The sequence below is a fragment of the Pongo abelii genome, chromosome 6 (genome assembly GCF_028885655.2).
Source record: "Pongo abelii isolate AG06213 chromosome 6, NHGRI_mPonAbe1-v2.0_pri, whole genome shotgun sequence".
Classification (NCBI taxonomy): Eukaryota; Metazoa; Chordata; class Mammalia; order Primates; family Hominidae; genus Pongo; species Pongo abelii.
Genome location: NC_071991.2, coordinates 71,281,953 through 71,306,714, shown reverse-complemented (window position 1 = coordinate 71,306,714; position 24,762 = coordinate 71,281,953). Strand labels below are relative to the sequence as shown.

General features: G+C 35.3%; 1 protein-coding gene across 7 annotated transcripts in view; it reads right to left on the bottom strand.

Annotated features, from left to right (window-relative positions):
* Positions 1 to 703: 703 nt before the first annotated feature.
* ETV1 (ETS variant transcription factor 1) overlaps positions 704 to 24,762 on the bottom strand; it is a 96,793-nt gene continuing 72,734 nt past the window's right edge. For 5 of the 7 annotated variants that reach the window (XM_054558988.2, XM_054558987.2, XM_054558986.2 and 2 more), the window contains 5 exons: positions 18,563 to 18,629; positions 16,962 to 17,032; positions 13,804 to 13,973; positions 8,112 to 8,213; positions 704 to 3,526 (listed from right to left, as the gene is read on the bottom strand). In XM_054558988.2, coding sequence (XP_054414963.1) covers positions 3,305 to 3,526; positions 8,112 to 8,213; positions 13,804 to 13,973; positions 16,962 to 17,032; positions 18,563 to 18,629 — 632 coding nt within the window. In that variant the 3' untranslated portion in view covers positions 704 to 3,304. 7 annotated transcript variants of the gene reach the window in all.

The following is a 24,762-nucleotide window of genomic DNA, read 5'->3' as shown; positions in this document are numbered from 1 at the left end:
TATATCCATGTCCTAATCCCTGGGACCTATGAATAATTATCTAGCCAAAAGGACTTGGCACACGTCCTTAAGTTAAGGATCTTGAGATGGAGAGATTGTCCTGGATTATCTGAGCATCCCCTAAATGTAATCACAAGCATCCTTATAAGAGGCAGGAAGGAAATTTGACTATAGTAGAAGAGTATGTGACCATGGAAGCAGAGATTGAAGTGATGTAGCCAGGAGTCAAGGAATGTCAGCAGACTCTAGAAGTGAAAGCTGGAAGAATCTCCCCTGGAGCCTCCAGAAGGAACCAGACCTAAGGACATCTTGGTTTTAGTCTCTGAAGGCTTCTTTTGAACTTCTGCCTCCAGAACTATAAGATAAATTTGTGTAAATTACTGAAGCTGTGGTAATTGGTTACAGCATCTATGGGAAACTAGACCTCCAAGATCCACCTATGATTTGAGAAAAATGTTCTGCACTGTCAGCCTTGTGGATTTTTATTTTGAAGCACTTTTCATGGACATAACAAGAAAAATTATTTTTACTTAGTTATTTGAGTATAAGTGTTTGTTGCAATTAATCTATTGGGTATTAACCTGTCATCATCAAGAGACAGCAAACAGCAGTGAAGATAAAAGCTGAGAGAAGACATTACATCATTAATGAATGATTTCTATGTTTGAGTAGCCAATTCAATGAGAAATTCAAAACACAAGAATCTTGCAGAAATCAGCTGCCAGATTTATTAATCTACCTGAAAATAAAAACGTAAAAACTCAACCAAAAAGTGGAATAAAAACAGAACTTAAAAAATTTTAGATACATTTTTCAAAAGAGTTTATAATGTAATATTTTCAACCCTTCTGTATTGGAAACACACTTAATGTTGGTCAATTATGTATTTAGTTCAGTGAGTCACTACGTTAAAACAGCAAAACATATAGTTTGTCCTTAAATATTATATAATTAATACCATTTCTGCCATTGTTCTCTTGTGATAACGTTAGCATGGCCCAATTCTTCCTCGCTGACTGACTAAAACGAGACTATTAAAAAGAAGAAAAAGGAGAAAAGAGAAAAAGAAAAAAAAGGAACAAAAATGAATCCTCAATACAGTTTTCATTCAGAATATATTTTAAAGACTCACTTAAATTTTCTCCTTCAGTTTCACCAAATCTCAATTATATATCTCAATTCTTTTTCCAATAAAACTTTCACTGAATATTTTAACATCTGTTTTTATTCTAAGTGCTGTAGATGGCCACATAAGCATAGTGGGGGAAAAATGTTCTGATTTTTAAGGCATAGTTTTCTTTTTTAGGCCCATAATGGGCCAAAATAATACATGATGTATATGAACAACAATCATTGAAATCACATGTTACATACATATTTTGAAATTGGAGTATTTTTTGTAGGATTAAATGTGAAGAGTAGCAATTTTGGTGTTTGGGTTTCTCGATAACTGCTCCACTTAGAGAAATGAGCTGTGATCTGTGTAGTTTTGGAAAATGGGTAGCTGGGTGGATCATCTTTAAACAATCTTTCTCATGCTCATCACAAAATGCTTTTACAATAGGTTTATTTTGACTTTGTGTTTAGAATTTTTTTTTTTTTTTTTTTTTTGCTTTTTGCTATAGACTCGTTAAAAAAGTTGTTCTTCTGGATATTATTGATAGATGGAACAAAATTCATGTCCCTTGCTTCAATCTTTTAGCAAGCTATTCAGAGATTCTATATCCCCATTTACTCATGTTTTTTTCAAGGTGAATGAAACAGCATACCCTGCTTTCAATATTTTCTCCAAATGCAAAACAAAAACTAAACAAAAAACTTTGAAACTTTAAATCTTCCTTCAAACAATCCAATCACATTTACAGAAGTGTCCAAAAAGAGATGATGGATATCAGTGCCAGCACTATGTCATACAGCAACTTCCTCATATTCTTTGACAGTTTGTAAATAATTTTCCATATCACCAAAAGTTACAAAAGGTTCCACAGTTTCCTTTAGCAAGCTGAAGCTTACTCTTCATTTGTCAATGTGCATAAAAGCTGCTTATAGCATAGCATGGCGTAAGCTATTTTTTAAGCAATAAATGGTTTGAGTCATCTATTTTGTCCTGAAATGCTATCTGTAGTTAACTGCACTGCTTATAAATGGTCATAGTAAATTCAGCATGAAAGAGAATATTACAGAAAAGACAGCAGCAGAAGCATTAGCATTATCTAATATTTATATATGTTATCAACATAACACAGCAGTAAAAGGTTTAAATGCATATCAATGGGTACCATGTCTAAAAATTACTATAGTACCTATTTAGTGTATTGGATATTTTTCTTAAAGAGTGTTTGCTGTAACTAGAACAGCATAATACATGATTTAGTACAGTTAATTCTTATTGATTAAATAATGTATTTATGTACTGAAGAAAGTGAAAAGGAGACAGATATTTTTTGCTTCATTTTGATCCCAGATTTAACGTTTAAATGAAGATTCCAAAGGACCATGACATGTCATTATTTAACTGAAATGGGCTTCAAAATATTTAAAAGACAGTATGATTTGTATCTAAACAGCAAGGTGGCACCAGATACACGTAATGCTACTGGCCTATGACTCAGTTTGGAGCCAGAGTCCAAAATTGTGCCCCTCATTTACAGTCATGGTGATTATTCAACTTCAGAGAGAATTACCCATTTTATGGTTATCCTCTGCAAGTCATATATAAAGCAAAACAAAACAACAAACAGCAAATGCAATCGCTAAATACCTTTTTACAAGAGGTGCAAAAACAGTCATTTCTAACAATTAAACTGCCATTTACAGTAGATTGGGGTTTTTTTGTACATCTGCAGAGACTCATAAATGACAGGGGAAAATGCCCAAGGCAAATAGTCTCCAAGTGGATATTTACACAACGTGAAATTAACTGTACCATAGATACCCAGATAAAATAAACATTATCTTATGTTGTTATGAAATCAAATAGACATGATATAGTTTCATCATACTCAAAACTTATAGGACCCCATCCCAAGCCTAAGTAAAAAGTAATCCCCAAATCCCTCTGCCCATTCACCCATTAGCTTCCTGTTACACAGAATAAATGTTTAGATTACTCCCACCCACCCTCAAATAAAGTGCACAGTCCATGGCAGACCATAGAATAATGCAACAGGAAAAGCCCCTTTTTGTGTATTATTATTTAAAAATAAAATACAAACAACAGAAATAAAACAAAGATTCAGCGATTCTCTGTATCTTGCAGAAAAAAGGAAAAGCGCAAAAACGCCCTGCTTGACTGTCACTTGTGTTAATACACGTAGCCTTCGTTGTAGGGGTGGGGGTTGCAGCAGCCCCCTTCCGGCATGTAGGCCATGCTCTCATCAAAGTGAGATAGAGGCACTGTGTCCTCCTCGTTGATGTGACGTTCCATGTCTGTCTTCAGCAGTGGGCGCTGATTATCTGGAAAGGCCATGGAGAAAAGCGCTTCTGGATCACACACAAATTTGTAGACATATCTCTCTCCAGCCACCTGATGATAACATGGAAGAGAAAAACCCATTCTCACCATCGCCAGATGGGGAAGGACAGGGAAGGAAAAAAACAAAAACGTGGTTTAATATACCGGAAAGGATGGGTAACTCTGGCCCAACAAAAAGCAAACAACTAATAGCAGATACACATTAAAAAAAAAAAGTCTTTACTTTGTGAAATAAACATAGTTCAGTCAAGGGAGATGCAAAATGTTGACCTTGAATAATAATTAATTAATTCCAGATATAGCTAGGAAGCACAGGAATTTGCTTGTTTTAATACAGAGGTAAACTTACATTGTTGTTTTGAAAAAAAAAGTCAATTATTTAATGCAGGCATTTCATATTGAAAGCTTTTTTCTGCATTTTGAAAGGTAGTATCTACAAATCTGTACTTTTAAGGTATACTGTCCCTCTTAATATTACACATCTGAAATGGTAGAAAAACTAAATTCAAAATTTAAAGGAAAAATGTGCTTTATTCCCAGTAAGACTAGACTAGTAATTCACTGATTCACAGAGTAAATGGATTCTGTACTTTTTTTCTTTTTTGGCACTGTGTGTTGATAGAAAGAAAGAAAGAAAAGAGAGAGAAAGAAAGAAAGAAAAGATAGAGAAAGAAAGAAAGAAGAGAGAAAGAAAGAAAAAAAGAAAGAAAGAAAGGATACATAGCCTCATTTAAATGAAAGATGGATCAAAAGGACAGTATCCTGGGTACATCACTTTTAAAAATGAAGGCAAGATGCATTAGACAGAGTTAAGGATGTGTGTAAAGTGTCAAATTGAAGTAAGAGGTGTAAAAAAGTGAAAGGAATTTAAAATACACAATGCATAGGGAGGAAATGAGAAAAAGAAATGTGACAACTGCCTGCAATAAAGAAGTAGCACAATTTATAGGGTATGACATACCCCAAACTTAAATTCTGAAGAGTAATGCTTCCCTAGAAAATTATAAACAACTGAGTGAGATGAATACGCCTCTTGTTAATAGACAATGCTGAGATGCTCTCAAAACCCAGGGCGGGGGTGGGTGGATGAATACAGTTCTTTCTATTAACTTTGATAGTCACTTTGTATGGGTGTGTAGAGGTATGAGATTTTAGAAAGCTGAAGGTGACACGACACACCTCCATGTTCCTGTATATCAACAAGGCATTTGCTAGTTGATTTTTGATGTGGGGCAACAGTGTGTTCCTGGGTTATAAAGTATCGCTATATCTTTGAGGGAAAAGGAACAATTGCCAATGAACACTGCTGCTCTGAATTCAAATTTAGAACTTTTTTTTGTTCTTTTGCCCTGAATTTAAGTAAGAGGAACCACTTTAGAGAATTCAAATAATCTGAATGTACCTAGGTTTGAAAGCATGAACATTTAGTAGTTTTTATGAATTTGGACCTGTTTCTTAGACTACCTCTCAGTGGCCTTTGCTGTGAAATGGAGACAGGAATGGTGCCTCAGAAAGCCCGTTGCGAGGTTGGGATGGAAGTCTCCAGCACAGAGCACTGTGCCATAAACAGAGGAGTCTGGCATATATTTATTTACTTTAGTCCTTCATACAAAGAAAATTAAGATCTTAAAGGTGAAATGATGAAATGACCATAAACATAAAAATAGGCACTATCAGGAACAAAGCTGAGATAGTAAATCCTAGTTTTCCTTTATTTTTTTCTTTGTTCGAAGTATTTGGAGAAAAAATAAAACAAAATAAATGGCCTGCATACCTCTGAGTGTTTTACAATGGGCTTTGTTTTGTTTGGGGCTGTGGAGGAAGAGACATTTGCTTTAAGTACTGGGCTTCCTTTGACGGGTTGCTATTGGCTATACTTAGAAATTATGTAATAAATGAATTAAAATGTGTAACATGCAATCAAGCTTATACAATCTCTTAAGGACTCTGCCTTTCCTCACTGCTTCCTTCTGTATTGCTTTTGGATAAACATTTTTAGGGCTACTACTTCATTTGCTGGACTATGTTAAATGCTACTGAGTTTAGAACAAGGGATGATAACCGAACAAGGGATGATAACCAACCAAGGGGAATGATGTCTTCCATTATGAGTAATAGAAGTACTAACGTGAAAAGTGCTGTATATTAAGTATAGCCAAAATGCAACATTGAGACAGACAGAAAAAACAGGAATTTTTCCAGGGAGATAAATCAAAAGTAAACAAGGAGATAGCTTTAGAGCTGTGCTTTCAATGGCTGGATATTTAAATTATGTTTTATCTCTTAAAATTTCAGAAGTAATATGGGGATACTGAAGGATAAATTAGAAATTATCAATTAAGTTAAAACAAAGGGTCTATAATTATATCATCCAGAATATAATCACCGTTAACATAGTGGTATATATTGTTCTAGGCATTTCCTAATTTTGAAATAGAAGTACACATAGGCATTGTCTGTAAGGAAAACATACACTGTTCCATTGTTTCTTACTTCTTCCATATTACTAAAATTAATTACCAGTTTTCAATTTTTTTAACAAGTTCAGATGTAAGTTATTTTTATTTTTCTCTAATCTTCTAATTTTCTATATTACATACACTACATATGCCCTCAAAGTTTTAAGTTAATGAACAAATATAGCCATATAAATATTTTCTCCTACATGTTAAGATATATAATTCAACATCATAGTTTTTGCTATTTAAAAAAGGACAGCATAGTTTTCCTCTGAATGACTATACTAGAATTTACTTGAACATCAGAATGGTACACATCTGAGAATGTGATTAGCTGGGTGCAGTGATGCAAACCTGTAGTTCCAGCTACTCAGGAGGCTGAGGCAGGAGGATTGTTACAATGTAAAGTATCTCAAGTACATTATTTCATTTAATAATCACAGCAACTTTAATGAGGTAAGAATATCACCATTTACTAGGAAAATAATCTGTTCAAGAATGTAATCTGGTGAGAGGCTAGCATTCAAACGTAATGCCTGACTGCCTTATCTGTTACTACTGTGCAATACCGCCCAGGGACACTGCTGAGCACCATCTGTGACAGCCCAGGTGATGTGGCCCTGCATTAGGAAGATGGTGGTGAAAAGAAAGGAATGGAATGTATTTGAAGGATCTGACTACAAAAAGGTAGTGAGAGAAAGGGAGGAATTAGAAATGACCCCAGGGTTGAGATGAAAAAGACAGGAGGAGCAGGTAGTAAACAGTTATACATCTTGAAGGCATGATTCAGAAAACAGGAAGCAACTGAAAATCGAACTTAGCCTTTTCTTTTAAGGATCATGGAAGTTCTAACGTCTGAGCCAGCAAATTCTAGAGCACTGAGATAATATGCCTCTTGTTAATAGACAATGTTCTAGGAAAGTCAACAGTGCTATTTTTCGCTGCTGTAATAAGCTTCATGTAGCAACTGGTCTAGTTTTTCTCGGTAAAACTATGGTGACATAAAAATGTGCCACAATCTATAACATGTAACTATGTTTACAAACCCTAAAATAAACAAATGATACAAAATAAAACCGTAACATTCACGATAGGTAAATCATAAACTTGGTTCACAGTCAAAGCAATTAGATTTCTGTACACTTGCAAAGCTAAAGGGTGTAATAAAAACAAATATCCACGTTTTATCTTCATTCATTTTATTCCTTTCTTCAAAAATTTTATATTTTATTTTAAGTGTAATTCACTTGTTTTATCTCTACTCTTTTTTAAAAAGCTACTTTTGGCCGGGTGCGTTGGCTCATGCTTGTAATCCTAGCCCCTTGGAGGCCAAGGCAGGCAGATCACCTGAGGTCAGGAGTTCAAGACCAGCCTGGCCAATATGGCGAAACGCCGTCTCTTCTAAAAACACAAAAATCAGCTGGGCGTGGTGGTGCGCACCTGTAGTCCCAGCAATTTAGGAGGCTGAGGCAGGAGAACTGCTTGAACCTGGGGCACGGAGGTTGCAGTGAACCAAGATCACTGCACTCTACCCTAGGCGACAGAGCTAGAATCTGTCTCAAAACAAACAAACAAACAAACCAACAGAAAGCTACTTTCAAATATTATGGGAAGCTCATTTGAAATAAAATATATTGAACTTCCACCAACCAAATGAGATCAAATGTTCATTTTTAATGAATGGTTTAGGATGTCAAACTATCAGATGATAAAACTAGGCAAGACTGGAGGCAAGGAAAAAAATGTTTTTACAAATGAGAAAAAGAAATGTCTGTTTTAAGAATCAAAACAAGAAAAAAGGACAAATTTATTGTAAAGATTCTTTATTGCTATAAACAAAAGCATTTCAAAATTATATAATTGTAGACAACATGCAATAAAAATTTCTGAAGATAGATGTGATATTAATACTGAAACAATCTTTTTTAACCATGTGCAGCAAAGTAGGACCTTCTAGAAAGCCTACTATTCTGTATACAATATCACTACACATTTGTCTACAATGTCTATGCATTTATACATAGAAAGGCTTGTAATACCAAAACCAAGAGCTAAGCATTTGTTAAAATGAGTGAAAACCTTGCTTCAGCAATGCAATGATATGTGGCGTTTAAAGTATGACGTTCAGATTAATGTGCAACATTTCAATGAATTTTAATGCTGTATTAGCTGCTCACCTTTTGCATAATTCCTTTCTCATAGTAATAGCGGAGTGAACGGCTAAGTTTGTCATAGTTCATAGCTGGCCTGTTTTTCTGAATGCCCCAACGTCGGGCCACCTGCCACAAAACAGAATTACATTGTAGTGTTAACTATTAACTTATCAGCATATTTCATTAAAATTATTTAATTAATTAATTACTTCCAAACCCACAAAAATGTCCAACTCAAGGATATAAGTAAAGTAGCAAGAGCTATCGTTATCTGGATTGCCTGTGTCCTGGTTTGCTTTTTTTTTTTTTTTTTTTTTTGAGACACAGTCTTGCTCTGTCACCCAGGCTGGGAGTGCAGTGGTACCATCTTGGCTCACTGCAACCTCTGCCTCCCGTGTTCAAGCAGTTCTCCTGCCTCAGCCTTCTGAGTAGCTGGGATTACAGGTGGGCCCCACCACGCCCAGCTAATTTTTGTATTTTTAGTAGAGGTGGGGTTTCACCATGTTGGCCAGGCTGGTCTCGAACTCCTGACCTCAGGTGGTCCACCCACTTTGGCCTCCCAAAGTGTTGGGATTACAGGCGTGAGCCACTGCGCCTGGCCTGGTTTGCATTTTAAACCAGGTGTGCAGTGATCCTTCTGAAACACCACAATAGAATTATTTGTCACTATTGTTTTGGATACAAAATTAAATGGAAATAAGGAAATGTTTTTACAACAGGAATAAACAGGCTACAGTTCACCAAAAAGAGGTATGTTTTTCATTCTGAGATATACTGTCTGTTTTATCCTTCTTGGTTTCTCAGACAAAAACTATGGATAAAGAGCAGCTTAGTGATCTCCTTGTAAAGGTGTTTTACTGAGGTTATGATAAGCCAAAGGAAAAAAGATACCCTGCTCAATACTATATGAAAGAGTGAACAAGTGACAACGTGTGTAGCAGAGGAAACAGTATACAAATTAATAAACTGAACTGCAAATACTTTTTATTGCCTAAAGCAGCAGCAGAATAAAACTGTGAGCAATACTAAACTGATGAATTAAGCATTCATTTAGAGAACAGTAATTGGATGCTAAAAATAAGAAGGAAGTGGAAAAGGTCACCATGTATGTGAGTCCACAAACAAAAATCTCTAAAGCAGAATGTCTACTCTGTTGTTTAATAAAAAAACTCAGAGCTTTTTATTATGTGGCTTTGGAGGAGCAATGTATCTAAGAGTTTTTCAATAGAGCTTTAAAAAAAATCCTCTCTCCTCAATGTATATATATCCCTACCTCATCACCACCCCAGGCTAGCCAAAGCAGTATACAGAATAGTGTAGCTTGCTTTTCCGACCCCAGCTAAAGTCACTCTCTCATTAATTTCCACTTTTTATTAGTCTGAGAAGAAACTGCAGCTGCCATGCAAACCTAGGCAACCCCAAGAGGACATTATCTAATAGGGCTAGGGAGTGCCTTCATTTCCATAAAATTCCAAGTTGTTGCTATGTCATATATACTAAAATAGAATGCTTTTCAAAGACATCATTCTGTCTCTCTTTGCTTTATTAGTAATAACCTTTCTCCAGGGTTTTTTTTTCTTTTAGAAATACCGATCCTAGCTCTTTTCTCTCTCAGTAATTTTTATTCTCTGAATGAAGACATAAAGTACTTGAATGACATGCATCAGTATGCTTTTTTAAGAGTAGAGAGATGTGATGTAACAGGGACAACATCACATATCCCAGCAGACAATCACAGTGGCAGGTACATCTTAATTTTCCAAAGATAAACTTCATTTTAATGTAAATCTTCTGAGCAATAGTGAATTGAAGCAGGGGTGGGGGGGCTAGGGAGGAGGCAATAAGAAATGAAAGCATTTTCTAAAGAATATTTCATTCAGAAACCTAACTATGGACATCAGTGAACCTTTAATAGGCATAGCAGCTGAACTACATGCAAACCTGGACGGGATGTGAAAATAAAGTATTAGTATCTCCTTAAACAATAATTTCTGAATCCTTATTCATTTATAAATGATTATTTTCTAGAAACTCACCAGGATGCACCTAGAAAATAAAATACTCACATACTCACAACAACTTTAAGACAATGTTGTGGAGGTCTCTGGAGAGAGAAATATGATTTTTAAAAATACCACAGAGTTTGATACTTATCTTGCCCGTTCATTCTCAGCATCATGGGTATTAGCGGACATTTAAAAACAATAAAATGTATTCTTAGAGTTGTTTTAGTGTGATATTCCTCATAAAGTTGAGGTAAATGGGAGAGAGCAATACGTTTAAGAGATGCAGACAAGACAAAAGTTTTAAATTAACAGCATAAATAATTCCAGGCCAGGTAGACCAACTAAGAAAGTTCATTCAGCCTTCACATACGACCGACCAATCGCCACCGTATCCAACACCACTCAAAGTCAAGGCATAGTTTCCAATATGGAGTGGGAAAAATGGTGGGAAAACTTCCAGTGACTTCCTTATAATACGCCTTCAAATGAAAACTTAAGTTGTTAGCGAAGAGAGTAAAAAGATGATAGCACTATGGCATTCACCTTTATTGTCAAATAAATTAAATAAGACAATGTAATAGTTCAAGCATTATTCAACTTACTTGAAAATATCATGCTTGAATATGTAACACTGAACCTGAAAACAACAATCAGGGCCTGGCTATCAGACTTCCTGGTAACTCTTCCAGCTCAACAAGCTTCAATTTCATCAAAAGACTTTTATACTGAGTCTTATAGACGAATTTCTATGTTAATAATTGTTTCCTGGCCGGGCACAGTGGCTCACACCTGTAATCTTAGCACTCTGGAAGGCTGAGGTGGGTAGATCACCTGAGGTCAGGAGTTCAAGACCACCCTGGCCAACACAGTGAAACCCCATCCCTACTAAAAATACAAAAATTAGCTGGGTGTGGGGGTGCACACCTGAAGTCCCAGCTACTGGGGAGGCTGAGGCAGGACAATCACTTGAACCCGGGAGGCAGAGGTTGCAGTGAGCCAAGATCACACCACTGCACTCCAGCCTGGGTGACAGAGTGAGATTCCATCTCAAAAAAAAAAAAAAAATTGTTTCCTGGAACAATTCCCTAGGAGTCATGACTAATTCAAAAATAATATTTCATTATCTCAAATATCTCAGAAAAAGAGATGTTAAAGATTATGTGTTTTCTAAAGTTACCCTAAACACACTGAGCAGATAATCTGTGCAGGTCTGGAGTCTCACTCAATATCATTTTAAACTACAAGATGAAATACAAAGAAATGGAACCCATCAGTAATTCCAATAAGATGGCTTCAGAGACATCTTTCACGGACTGTGCTGACACAGGCACCCAGTGAGCTGCTAGGCAGTAGAGGGAACAGGGTGACCACAGGTCACAAAGACAAGAAATTTCACAAACCCTTTCCAAAGAAGAAATTTAAACAAGACCCTACAGTCATTGCCTGATGGAAGTAATTGCAACAGTCAGCAATGCAGCAATCAGATATGGGATGTTTCATTTTGAACAAAAGCCTTAGGAGACATTCAGTGCTTATTGCACAATTCCCATTGAGTTAGTTATTATTTGGAAATGCTCTACTGACTCTGAATTATCCAGCCTCTTTTTAACTTTATGAGGCTGCTACAGAAGAGTTGTCTAAATGTCAGTCTGTTGTATGGAACAGATGTAATTCTACTTCTTCCCTCCATTTAAAAATCACAGTAACTCAGAATTTGATGAAACTTAATGGTCATCTGGTCAAATCTCCTACTTATTCAAATCTGAACATCATAAAAGTCAACAGTTGCTATATAAAAAGCTTAATCATTTGCAAAAGAATTTTTCTTCTGAGTGGATCAAGAAATACTGGCATAATTCAGTAATGTTTCCTATCTTGACAAATATATGGCAGGAACAACAACAACAAAAACCTCTGCTCAGTTTATTTTAATCACAGGTGAAGGGAAATAGCTGTTTAACTGATACAAATCCCTGTTGAATGTGCTCAGTTCCAGCATGAACCAACTCTTTCAAGTGATTATTAACATCTTCCATGAGGGGAAGAGCACACACTCCCATCATGCGAAAGGGCTTTCAAATTACTTTGTTAAATGCTTCTAGTCTCAATTTGTTAGTGCTTAACATTTTTGTGGTTCTTTCACTTACATCATTTACGAGTATCCATGAAAAAACTAATCTTCTTTGACAGCTAAGTTAATTTTAAACACACTACAGCATTCAAACACCCAAACATCATCCTAGATAATGAGAATTTTCAAATACTGACATTGAGTCTTTTGTGAGTGCGTGATTGATGTGTGGCAAGGGAGATACTGCAAAACTAACCCTCTAGTGTTACTGAAGTATTGATATAAACTAAAGACTTCACTGTTCTAACCAGTGCCTTTTATTTCATACTTTCAGTACATTCTTGAGTCAGATAATCTCTTAAATTTCAAGAAGTTATGTAAACTTATCTTCTGGACATCAAATTAGGGCATATTATCTGATTATAATTGAATACGTGGTTTATTAATAAAGACAGAAAATTCAAGATGATGGACCCAGTAGTCAAAGGTGTGGATGTTCAGTGTATATGAAAATCACTTTGGGTTCAAACATTTTTTAAACTTGCTGAATTTTTCAATATTACTGAGGTGTTTAGATTCAATACCTAATATAATCAGTTAGAGGTATGCTAGCTAAAAATCTTCCATTGCTTTTTTGGCTGATATAAACTAAAGTCAATTTTAATAGTAGCAGAGAAAGTATCTTTAGTAATGAAGATACAACAATTTGATATTAACTTCACCTTTCCATCAGCAGTCCAAAATGCTATTGATGAGTTATGCTACAGGAACAATAGTAGCCTTAAGCCTAAAGCTAGTTCTGGGAAGAATAAAAACTGAACTGAGAAATTCTTCATGGAAATACTCCATTTGTATGTGGGAAGTGGGAAGGAGGGGACAACTGAAGTTACTTGAAGGTGTCCTCCATTTCTCTGTACAGTATTATCTCTGTCCAGACTCTTCTTATTTTAGTAATATTTTATGTGCTATGGGAACATTTTAAACTTCATCCCAACCTTCCAATGGAGTATGCCAGTCCAGCTGACTTGGAACAAGTGTCACGGACAAAGGAAAATGTTTCTACCAGGACTGTGTCTTGTAAGAGACACTTAAGGGCTGAGAATTTTCCACTGTTGCCCTTGCATCCCTTTATCCGCCACAGCTGTTTTTCCCCAATCTTCTTTTGAACATAACTTTGGCCTCTAAATGCTCCCCTCCAACCCTCATGACAAAATCCAAGTTGTCCAAATAATGATTGCTAATTTGAAAGAATAATTCGCCCATCTCCCAATCAGTTGACTTTTGCAGATATCGTTCCTCTCCTAAGGACCACAAAACCTCCCTCCTGCCTCTTTTCTCTAATTCAGATGCTCCTTTAGAAACCCTGAAGCCAGACATTCTTAAATAAAGGTGCAAAGCATGCTCTGGTTAATTTTCTCCAACATCAATTTTGTAGGATTGTATACAACAGGAAGGAACATGCAATACATTGGTGATTTTAAAGGTAGACATGTTTTATCTTTGCATGCTTTTTAATTCAGAAAGTTTCCCTAAAGTCTTGAAATGATTAAGAATACATTTTTGGTATATTAATCAAATATGTCAGTTTCTTTATGTTACAACATGTCTGAGTGTCCTAATTAAAATCTATTAAACTAACCTCTTCAGGCTCAATCAGTTTAAATTCCATGCCTCGACCAGTCCAGGCAATAAAATGAGAATTTGAAGGGTCATCCAGAAGAGCTACCAAAAACTGCCAGAGCTGAAGTGATCCTCGCCGTTGGTATGTGGGTCCTTCCCGATACATTCCTGGCTCTTGTTTGATGTCTCCTAAATTAAAACATTTTTAAGTTTCTGTTATTAGTAATACTATGCTATCTTACATAAAATGTACATTAAATCAATCACTAACATGGTTAAACCACAATCAACCACTTTATGGGTGTTTATGAAATATATTATTACCATTAAAGAGGAATTTAGTTAAATGGTGGAATATAAACGAGCAAGCTGTACAAACTTACAGATAACTATATATAACACAGGTGCAGAATAAATCCTGTGTCAATATGAATGACACACATCATTTACTTACAAAAATATTGTGGAACTATCTTTTTTTAAAATTGATTTCTTTAAAAACCATCGTATCTAATCAGACTTCTTTGCTTTTATTGTTAATGCTATTACCCACTGCTCTAGGCAACACTGAAGAGGGAATAATCAATCTTAAGCTCTGGGCATTTGATTCATACAAATTAAATTCTGCAAACTATAATTTATAAATATCTTATTGACCCGCTCATGACAAACTATTGAAAATTTTAATGCAAATATTTCAAAGCAAATTTAATAATATCCTAAACTGAGTTAAATAATCTTCACTTTATATAAATAAGGAAAATCTTGTGGGTAATTCAGGGCATACTGCATTATCATAGTACTACCCTTCCTTCACCACATCATATACCTTCCTACTAAAGCTACTACTTTTTCAACTGGTAACAAAAATTCTCTCTCATTTTTCTTAATCTCTTGTTTGTACTTCACTCACTTGAATTTAACTTGCAATTGTTTTTTCTAAAAGCCCAATTTAAAAATGCATGCACGAGAGATTTCTGTAAGTATGTATTTTTAAGCACAAAAAGTAGGTGTTACATTTATTTGATATTCATATCTAGTGTAAAAATCTGTTAAATAGAGCACAGCAATAAAGGTGTTCATGTTGCAATGCTTCTGGTATAAATCTGGTCAGTTATATTAATTTTACAAAAAAAAATACAAAGTTTTATGACTTCTGATTATTTACTTCCATCTCCAGCCACATGTCTCAAAAATATGTGGAACTGCTCACATTGGGGATTGAGTGTCTAGGGCCCTACAGGTATATCATTGTTAATGCATAAATTGCTCTTCTCCACTAAAGAAACAATTCAGACAAAATGTATCTAAGCCTATGTAGTCATACTAAGTGTGAATTATAAAATAGACCAAATTGCACACTTTCTAAAACTTACCTATGGTCAGCAGAGAGACATATACCTCTTAAAATAATTATAGAAAGGGCAACATTTGAAAAACCTAAACCAAAATATAAAATGTGTGAGTCAATAGCTGCTAAAATCATTATGTTGTTTTGGTCTTAACATGATAATATAGAAGTGTATCTTCATATTGATTTCAATGACAATTTTATTTATCTCAGTTTTTCCTTCTGAGATTTACAATTTTTTTTTTATGGGAGTAACTGAGTAATTATGCAGATAGAGTGAAACACTTAAATTTTATAGTCTCTATATTGCTTCTGCCTATAAATGTGACTGATCACACTGACCATGTACAGCAAAAAAATAACCGCCTCATTTTTCTTTCTTCTTGTTCTACATTACTCGTAAAATACAAGACAAATACTATCTTCCAAAAAATGTTTTATTAGTGTAAAATTTAAGAGTATTTAAAAGTCGAAGGGAATAAATAATCACCTGTCAGATTATATTGTAATTCTGTCCATAATTTTGAGATACTTTTCTTTCTTATATGCCCTTACTAATTTTCAAGATCTCTGAAAATATGAAGCTCACCAAACACGAAAGAAGCTAATGAAGGTCATTCCAAGAATAAGAGGCTTTATATACTTTGTCTAAGAGAAAATGCTATATTTTAAGAATGCTGATGCTCTGCTAATGTTGCTAAATAGTACGGTTCACCCCTCTGAAATGCAAAGCTTAAAGCTAACAGCTATTGTAGAATAAAACCAAAAATGTGATTCCTATAGTTTTTTTTTTTTTTTTGACCTTGAATGAATTTAGAAATCTAAAGGAGGATAAAGAAGCAGATCTTCCCTAGACTTACCAGCCCTTCTGAGAAGGGTAAGGGTAGCAGAAAGCTCGGGAACACGGGATAGTCTTCAAGCAACTAATTAGAAATTGAAAAGCAATCTGAGCATGTACATTGCTGTTTAAATAATGACAATTTAAAACTTCAGAGCGCACCCAAGTCGTTATAGCCATGATCCCCAAAGTTTGTGCAATCAGTGAATCAGAGGGCCCCTGCTCGTTTCCTGTCAAACGATCAAAGCAGGAGATATGAAAACCACTCTGAAGAACCACTAAATCAACTAACTGTTTACTTTTTACCCAAGCTTCCTCAAGATGCCAACTTTTGTCACCTTTGTCAAAAAAAAAATTCAATTTAACTTGACACCCTTTTCTAACATCTGAGACCTTTGCATTGCAATAGCAAGTGATATTAAAAAGGTAATGCTTTCCTAACTCCCTTTTAAGCAATTACAAAGTCATGCTACATTAGTAACATACATCTTCCCCAGTAAAAAAAAAAAAGAGACTAACAATCACTAACTAAATGGGCAGTTATGTTGTTCCTGTATTCCATAATGCATCTTTTCATGAACAATGAAAGAAGAGAGGCCGCGTTAGTCATCGGTCCATCCACAGCAGCACGTTTTCTGCTCTGCTTTGTTAATTACAGGATCAGCTTTCAATACATCTCGAATAACAAGCTGCATGTGCTCAGCAGGGCAATGGAAAGCCCCCTCTTACGCTACACAAAGCTCAGCAAGAATGATGCTCTTTGGCTATTTCTCCAAAAATGAACTCCCCCCTAACACAAAAGAAAAGGTTTCTTACTGGGGCAAGGAAGAGATAAATTGTAATAGGTCAATGTTAGCTAAAATTAAGTGCATGATGAATTATGTGCATAAGAATCTTTAAGTAGGGATGTCCACTGTTTTCAGAAGAAGCAAAGGTAATCAGTCCATCTTTAAAAAAATCAAAACTTGAGGCAAAGTGTAAAACCTACCATCGAATTTTTCTGGGACAACACAGGTGTCATCATAAAACTGCCTGGGGCCCTTTTCAAACATACAGCCTGTGGATGAAAAAGGAATACATTTATTCATGATAGAAATGAAGCTCACAAACACTTAAAATATAACCATTTAACATAAAAATTGTGATAGAAAATGACTCTGCCACCACCTTTCAGTTCCTTGACCCCTGGACACATTATTTAACCTCTGTGCCTCAGTTTCCTCATCTATTAAATGGGATGACACTAACACCACTTATCATGTTATAGGGTTGCTGTAGTTTAGAGTGATGCCTAGTACACAGTGAAATATAAAAGTTAGTTATTTATATTGTTAACTCAAGCCAGAGCTCACCTAAACATTGGCAAGGATTTATAATGTATCGTCTCCTTTTTCAGATTCATCTAAATTTTATTGTTCAATGAAAAAGTGAGAAAGCAAAGTGAATTATTGGTATTCACATTATATTATTAGTCTGATGCTCTGAGACAGATTTATTTTATCCCCTTACTTTCTTGTAAAAATATTTAGGTGGGTTAACCTTCCTGTACTCAATTAGCAAGATAAGAGAAAAAAAAAAGTTTCCCTTTTTTTTCTTTTTGCTGTAAGGTAAGTCCACAGAAAAAAATGCAAAATAAATCAACAGCTTTTCATAATAATTTCCTCTCTCAAATATCCTTCACTGTGAACTTTCATTGTTGCTATCTGTAATTACCAGGAATAAATTTCATAGAGTTTACTTTTATTTCTCAAATGTATTGGTCTTTATGGTGGGTATATAATACTAACAACAGAAGCAACGATAATTACATTGCATTTGTGCAAAACTTTTAATTTCAAATATTTTACATTTACCATCTCATACTACCCTTTAAAATTCTACTAATATCATTTATACAAAATAACCAATATTAGACCTAGCCTAAAAGAATGCATCCAAGTCAATCCTATTAAAGAGATGTAGAGTGTTTAGGTTAGGAACCATGCACATATTTCAGAAATACTTTACTGAGGATTATATCCAGACAAAATCATTTTTACCATTACTTTTTAGGTATCAAAGTCCTTTAGAGGCAAAGCTTTCCTACCACGGTTACCACAAGCCTGTCTACGAGAAAACTCTTTCTCTAGGCCTCCTATGTGAAATCTCATTCATATAAATTATTTGTCCAAAAATATAAAATCCAGAACATTTAAAGGTGAAAGCCTTTAAATCGATGGTATTTTACTCCAAAACTATGACTGGGTCTGTAAAAGCAAAACCAAGTATTCCTCGAAGATACATTTCAGTAGTAGCAAAGTGGGCTAATCTATAAAGCATATGTTCTATTTTAAAAGGATGTGGTTGTTGGCAAAAAAAGAACACAGAAATCCACTTTTCAGTTGTTTCTATGCATATGACTCATGTTAACAACAAGATAGCACTACTTGAAACGTCTTCTTTTTACTCTGGAGATAGTCTTAAAACAATTGCTTAGGGAACATAAATGATTTTTCCCAAATAATATAATGATTAAATGATGTTATATTTGGGATGTCTGATTATTCTGAACAGTATTTACACGGAATTTCAATGGTGGACAACTTAACTTCTGTTCTGCTGGGATGAGCCAGGAAGCCTTCTTGCCTCATATAAATGGAGTGGCAGCTAGGCACTTCTGAAAGAGGAAACAATATTGGTCAAAAAGAGTCTGGAGCTGAAACGCTGCGGTTATCAATGGACAGGGTGCAGACAGAGAAGATACAGAAACGGACACAGGTTCCCATGTGGGGAACATGTCAACATATAATCAACATTTCAGGCAGGGCCCACACATGAAATGAAAGAATGAAGAGTATATATCTTGGTGAATGCTGATTCTCTTGAATAGGAAGGTGAATTCAAAGTTTTACCCAAATAAACCTTGCTAAAGTTCAGCTCAAACAGCAACCCACATGAATGTGATGGTGTCCTTGAAACAGGGTCACAAGTTTTAAATATGCACCAGGATATTTAGCAAATAAATTTGTATAATCCCATAGCATTCTATGACTATAGCAACATTTGAAATATTTAGAAGCTTTCAAGTTGAAAATACTGTAAAATGTATTATCAAAAGTTTTATTATGCTATTATACTATACCTTCTTCATATGAAGTATTACGAAGTATATAATTCTGACCACATAAAAGACAGAGTTAACACTGTTTCCTGATATCTGCATTTATAATACGGTTGTAGTATAGTTAATCTTTCGGGTTACCAAATAGTTAGCAATCCATTTTAGCCCAACTTCTTAACCAATCGTACTTCAAATTATTTTGTAATGCTATTTTGATTTATTCCCAGACATAAGGTCCCTTAAAGCAGCTGGGGCTGGAAGGGACAGTGTTAATAACTCTGCCATCAGCTCAGCAGCTGTTTTGAGGCAAGCATTTTGTTGAACTAATGTTGACACCCTGCCACAAAATACTTTTATTGACTGCTGCACACCTGGATTGCGGCTATAAAAACAGCTGGCTGACTCTGGAGGCAGCCAGAGGAAAACAGATAGGCTAAACTCTATTACATATAAGTGTGACTAAATGCAGTCTTTCCTTCCCAGAGTGGGAGAAAAGGAGGGAGAAAGGAAGTGCAAACATTTCTGAGAAATTCACTATTTAATGTCAAAGAACACCTTATAAAAGTGTTTTAACATATTACAAAATTACCATAATCCTGGAAAACTAGATATTTGACATCAAATTTGAGATCTGATGGATAATTTCACTAATACATACCATCTCTATTCAAATGGCTGATTTGTTTATTGCTATATTTACTTTATAACATTCTTAATAAATTCTAATGTATGATATTTAAGATATACTGATTTAAAATTCATAATAAATTAATAACATATAATAAGGCTAATGCCAGAATCTCCATTACACTTTCAAAGGCCCAACTTGTGAACTCAAAAAAGCAATGGATGGCAATTTAGAAATATATGGAATACGACTGTGTTTTTGCCAATTCCTGTTACTATTTATACTGTAGTGTAAATAAAATTAACATCTAGCTTTTAAAATGGATACACTTGGCTAGCATTGTTTAAATCTGGTCTATACTTAAAATTGGTGTCCTTTATACAGTCCAGAGAAGCCTGAAAAAATATGGCTAAGGGGAGATTATCCCCATAAAGTAAGTAAAGTCATGTTATCCTTAAGTGATATCAGTTAATTTATGACTATCAGAGTGGGTCAGACTCTAATCAAATTGTAGAAACATTTCCAAAGTGATTATTCAATCAAATGACTAACATGGTTAATTAGGAGCCATAAACATTGCTCTGAAGTTCATCAAAGTAATGACTTGCCCAGAAAAATTACTGCTAATTAAATTGCCTGCTGCTTTCATTTCTACCTTATCTAATAAAAAATCCAACCAACGAAGTTTGGCATTACATTTTAACTTTTGTTAAATGCTTGACTATGATCCAAACTAGCTAAGCGGCGACTTCAAAGGCAAATGTTTTGTGGCAGAGGAAGGAGGCATTGCATATGCATTCACTTCTGTTTCTTCACGAATAAAATGTACAAAGTTCAACAACCATAACAAGCTGTAGTTTAACTCATGCAAAAATATGAAGATGACAGCATATTCACTGTCCTATTATGCATCCACAGATTATAGTTTAAGGATCATTAGTACAAGTACAGCACAATGGTTATAAACAGGCACCTTGTCATCTGATAGAACTGATTTTGAATCTCAGTTCTGACACTGAATGGGAGCATGACATTTTGTTGTTATTTAACATCTCTAACTCCCAACTTCCTCATCTGTAAAATGAGAATAATAATAATAATGACATCTTTAAAAGGGTTGTTGGGAGGACCATATGGAGTAAGTTATGTGCAACATTTTGCACAGTATCTGCATACTGTAAGAATTCACTATATGGGACTTATTATTAATAACACTCTATTTTTAAGTGATCCTCACAAGTATTTAAACTGAGTACTTTAACCACAGTACTTAAAACTAGAAATAATTATATATCTAAATAAGTTACATTTGTTATCTTACTCTGCTGTTCTTAAATTATATGCGATGACTGATTTGTTGATTATTAGTGTACCTATTCTGGAATATTTTTCACAAATCTATCTATTAATCTATGATATCTAAAATACAATAAAATTCATTATAAACTTATAAGGTTTAAGCCAGACTCTCCAGTAGATGCTTTAACTATTTGGGGGTACCTCTTTTTTTTTTTTTGAGACAGAGTCTCGCTCTGTCGCCCAGGCTGGAGTGCAGTGGCGCGATCTCAGCTCACTGCAAGCTCCGCCTCCTGGCTCAGACCATTCTCCTGCCTCAACCTTCCTGAGTAGCTGGGACTACAGGCGCCCGCCAGCACGCCCAGCTAATTTTTTGTATTTTTAGTAGAGACAGGGTTTCACCATGTTGACCAGGCTGGTCTCGAACTCCTGACCTCAAGTGATCCACCTGCCTCGGCCTCCCAAAGTGCTGGGATTACAGGCATGAGTCACCATGCCCGGCCAGGGGTACCTCTTTTGAGCTTCTTTTTACAGTATTACCCCCTCATGTTAGCTCCTAAAGGGCTCTGGCTTTAAAAGTTTTAAATTAAATCTAAAAATTAAATTATGTAAATTTAATTTAGGACAAAGAATTGTATTTGTTTCAAAACTTGTGGATCAAAGAGCTCTATGACATATTAGTACTGGCCAAATCAGCTTACAGAAATTAAACTGCCTATAATTTGTTACAGATGAGTTCATGGTGATGAAAGCTGATCTAATATGCTGTAAAAATTCAAAGCAACAAAGCGCTGTTGTCATTTTAATGCACTAATCAATGTAGCGGAAGTTAAGAAGAATAATAAACTAACACCCCAAACTATCTAATTTGATTAGTCTTCACGTTTAGTAACATCAGTAAAGTTCTCTTCAAATAAAAATACGCAGACAAGAAACTAAAGAAAAAAAACAAAAAACAAAAAGTTACCTTCTTCTCTGTCTCTTGATTTGCATTTTCAAGCTATGCTGGGAAACATAATATTGATTTGGGAAGCTTTACCAAAGGTTTGACCACAAAGTGCAGTTTTGAATTTGCACATTTAAAATTGCTAGGCACTCTCTGATTTGCATATTTGCTGCCTCTGTGGCAGAATGGAGGCTCTCCTTTAGGGCAGAGTTTGCTTAAAATTTCAAGGAGCTACATCGAGCCACGGCAAAGAGAAAAGATTTGCCACAATTGTCTGAAATATCTGTACAGAGGTGGCTGAAATTGCTCTGCTATCAAATAGTGTGTAAATCTGGAATTATAACATATTATAACCTCTAAATAAGGGAGAAAAACAAGTCTTTTTCATTTGATGCTTTTGGTTAAATTCCTCTAGCAATAACAAGTGTATAACTTAATTAAGCATTTGAATCTCTTAGAGTAAATGAGAAATCTCAGTAAAATATAAATATGTTTGATGTTGTATTTTAATGTGGTTTTGCTTTCTTATAAGTATATAGTGCAAAGCTGGATTGATTATACACTTGACTAACTCCTTGTGGAGGTGATATGACAAAATCAAGTGCACATAAACTTGTCTATTGTATATTGATGATTTCTAAAACTTGGCACATACAATATCCAGAGCCAAAATGTGTATGTAAACACATATCTGAAATTATCATATACTCAGTAAAAAATGTGTGTATCAATGCATACCTAGGAGTTTCAACTAGTTTTTCAAAAACATTTGTCTATTATGTAAAAAATACTGAGTTGTATTAAGAATTAATATCACCAATCTCATTCAAGAAAGATGAGCATAGTGACAGATCTTGCCAATATTTTATCTCTTTTAAACTTGGTACTTCACTAGATTTTTTGTTTCCTTACTTCTTCTCATTTGCTGGTAAGCTCATAGTTTATGTTTAAAATCCAAAGGTTTACAAGGGTGCATAAATAACCTGAGTTTTATGCAGATGTGTTTAAATGCAAAGGCATCACATATATGTCATACTTTTAGCCTGCTTTTCCAATTGTCACATGTCAAATTGAGTGTAGTCAATTGAGAAAACTTATTTCATAAAGTTTCCTAGAATGAATGATAATGGAAATAAATCTTTTTACAACTTTTACCATATGACCACTCTATTGTAGAACAAGTCTAAAAGTAATTATCTTCCAAAATAAGGACATATATATCTGAATTCATGTGAGAATGATAGCAAAAAAGTCAAGTTTTATAAGACCTATTTGCTGTTCATTAGGAAGCTCAATGTGAATATAACATCTTAGTTACTAAACTTGATGTGAATGTAACATCTTAGTTACTGAACTGGATATGAATATAACATCTTAGTTACTGAACTTCACATGAATGTAACGTCTTAGTTACTGAACCTCATGTGAAGAAGGCAGTAAAGCTGGAGAAATCCTGACAAGGGAGTGACGAATTTAATATTACCTCACTCACACTTAGATGGGATCTTTCTCTTTAGAGTTTTAAGTAAACCGTGAATACAAATAATGTAAAATCTGCAGAGATACTTTCTTCACAATAGCTCAGATGTACTGAATCTACTATTGATTGAGTATAGGGGGAGAACCGTTAATTTCTAGACGGTTTTAATATGCTTGTAATAGCATTTGCAAAATCTTAAAAAAAAGAGAGAAAAGTAGGGGTCAGACGTGGTGGCTCACGTCTGTAATCCTAGCACTTTGGGAGGCCAAGGTGGGTGGATCGCCTGAGGTCAGGGGTTCGAGACCACCCTAGCCAACATGGTGAAAACCTGTCTCTACTAAAAATACAAAATTTAGCCGGGCATGGTGGCGTGTGCCTGTCATCCCAGCTACTCGGGAGGCTGAGGCAGGAGAATGGCTTGAACCCAGGAGCTGGAGGTTTCAGTAAGCCGAGATCGCGCCACTGCACTCCAGCCATGACAGAGTGAGACTCCATCTCAAAAAAAGAGTAGGCTGGGCACAGTAGCTCATGCCTGTAATCTTGGCACTTTGGGAGGCCGAGGTGGGAGGAATGATTAAGCCCAGGAGTTCAAGACCAGCCTGGGCAATATGGTGAAATCCCATCTCTACCAAAAATACTTAAAAAGTTAGATGGATGTGGTGGCACACACCTGTAGTCCCAGTTACTCAAGAGGCTAAGATGGGAGGATGGTTTGAGCGTAGGAGGCAGAGGTTGGAGTGAGCCCAGATCATACTACCGCACTCCAACCTAGGCAACAGAGCCAGACCTTGTCCAAAAAAAAAAAAAAAAGTAAAAGTAAAGTAAAGAAAGAAAAAGTAAAAGTAAAATAAGTAAATAATGCAGTTATTGCAGTTATCGGAATTTAGGTGCTTTTGAAAATTTAAGGCTACATGGCAAAAAATAACAGTATAGAATTTTATCTATACAATTATAAACTTCTCTCGTTAGCACCTGGGGTTTTCTTTTGGACAGTACCCCACACAAATAATGACCAGATCCAAACAACATTAGATTATATGATCTACTAGGCTCACACTATTACAAGTTTTACAAGCCTGTGATAGTCTTACTAAGCTGAAATTTTAAAATAAAGTTGAAGTGATAGAAAACATAGGCACAACTGTAACTTTGAGTATTTATTTATTTATTTATTTTGAGATGGAGTTTCGCTCTTGTTGCCCAGGATGGAGTGTAATGGTGCGATCTCAGCTCACTGCAACCTCTGCCTCCCAGGTTCAAGTGATTCTCCTGCCTCAGCCTCCCTAGTAGCTGGGATTACAGGCATGCACCACCATGCCCTGCTAATTTTGTACTTTTA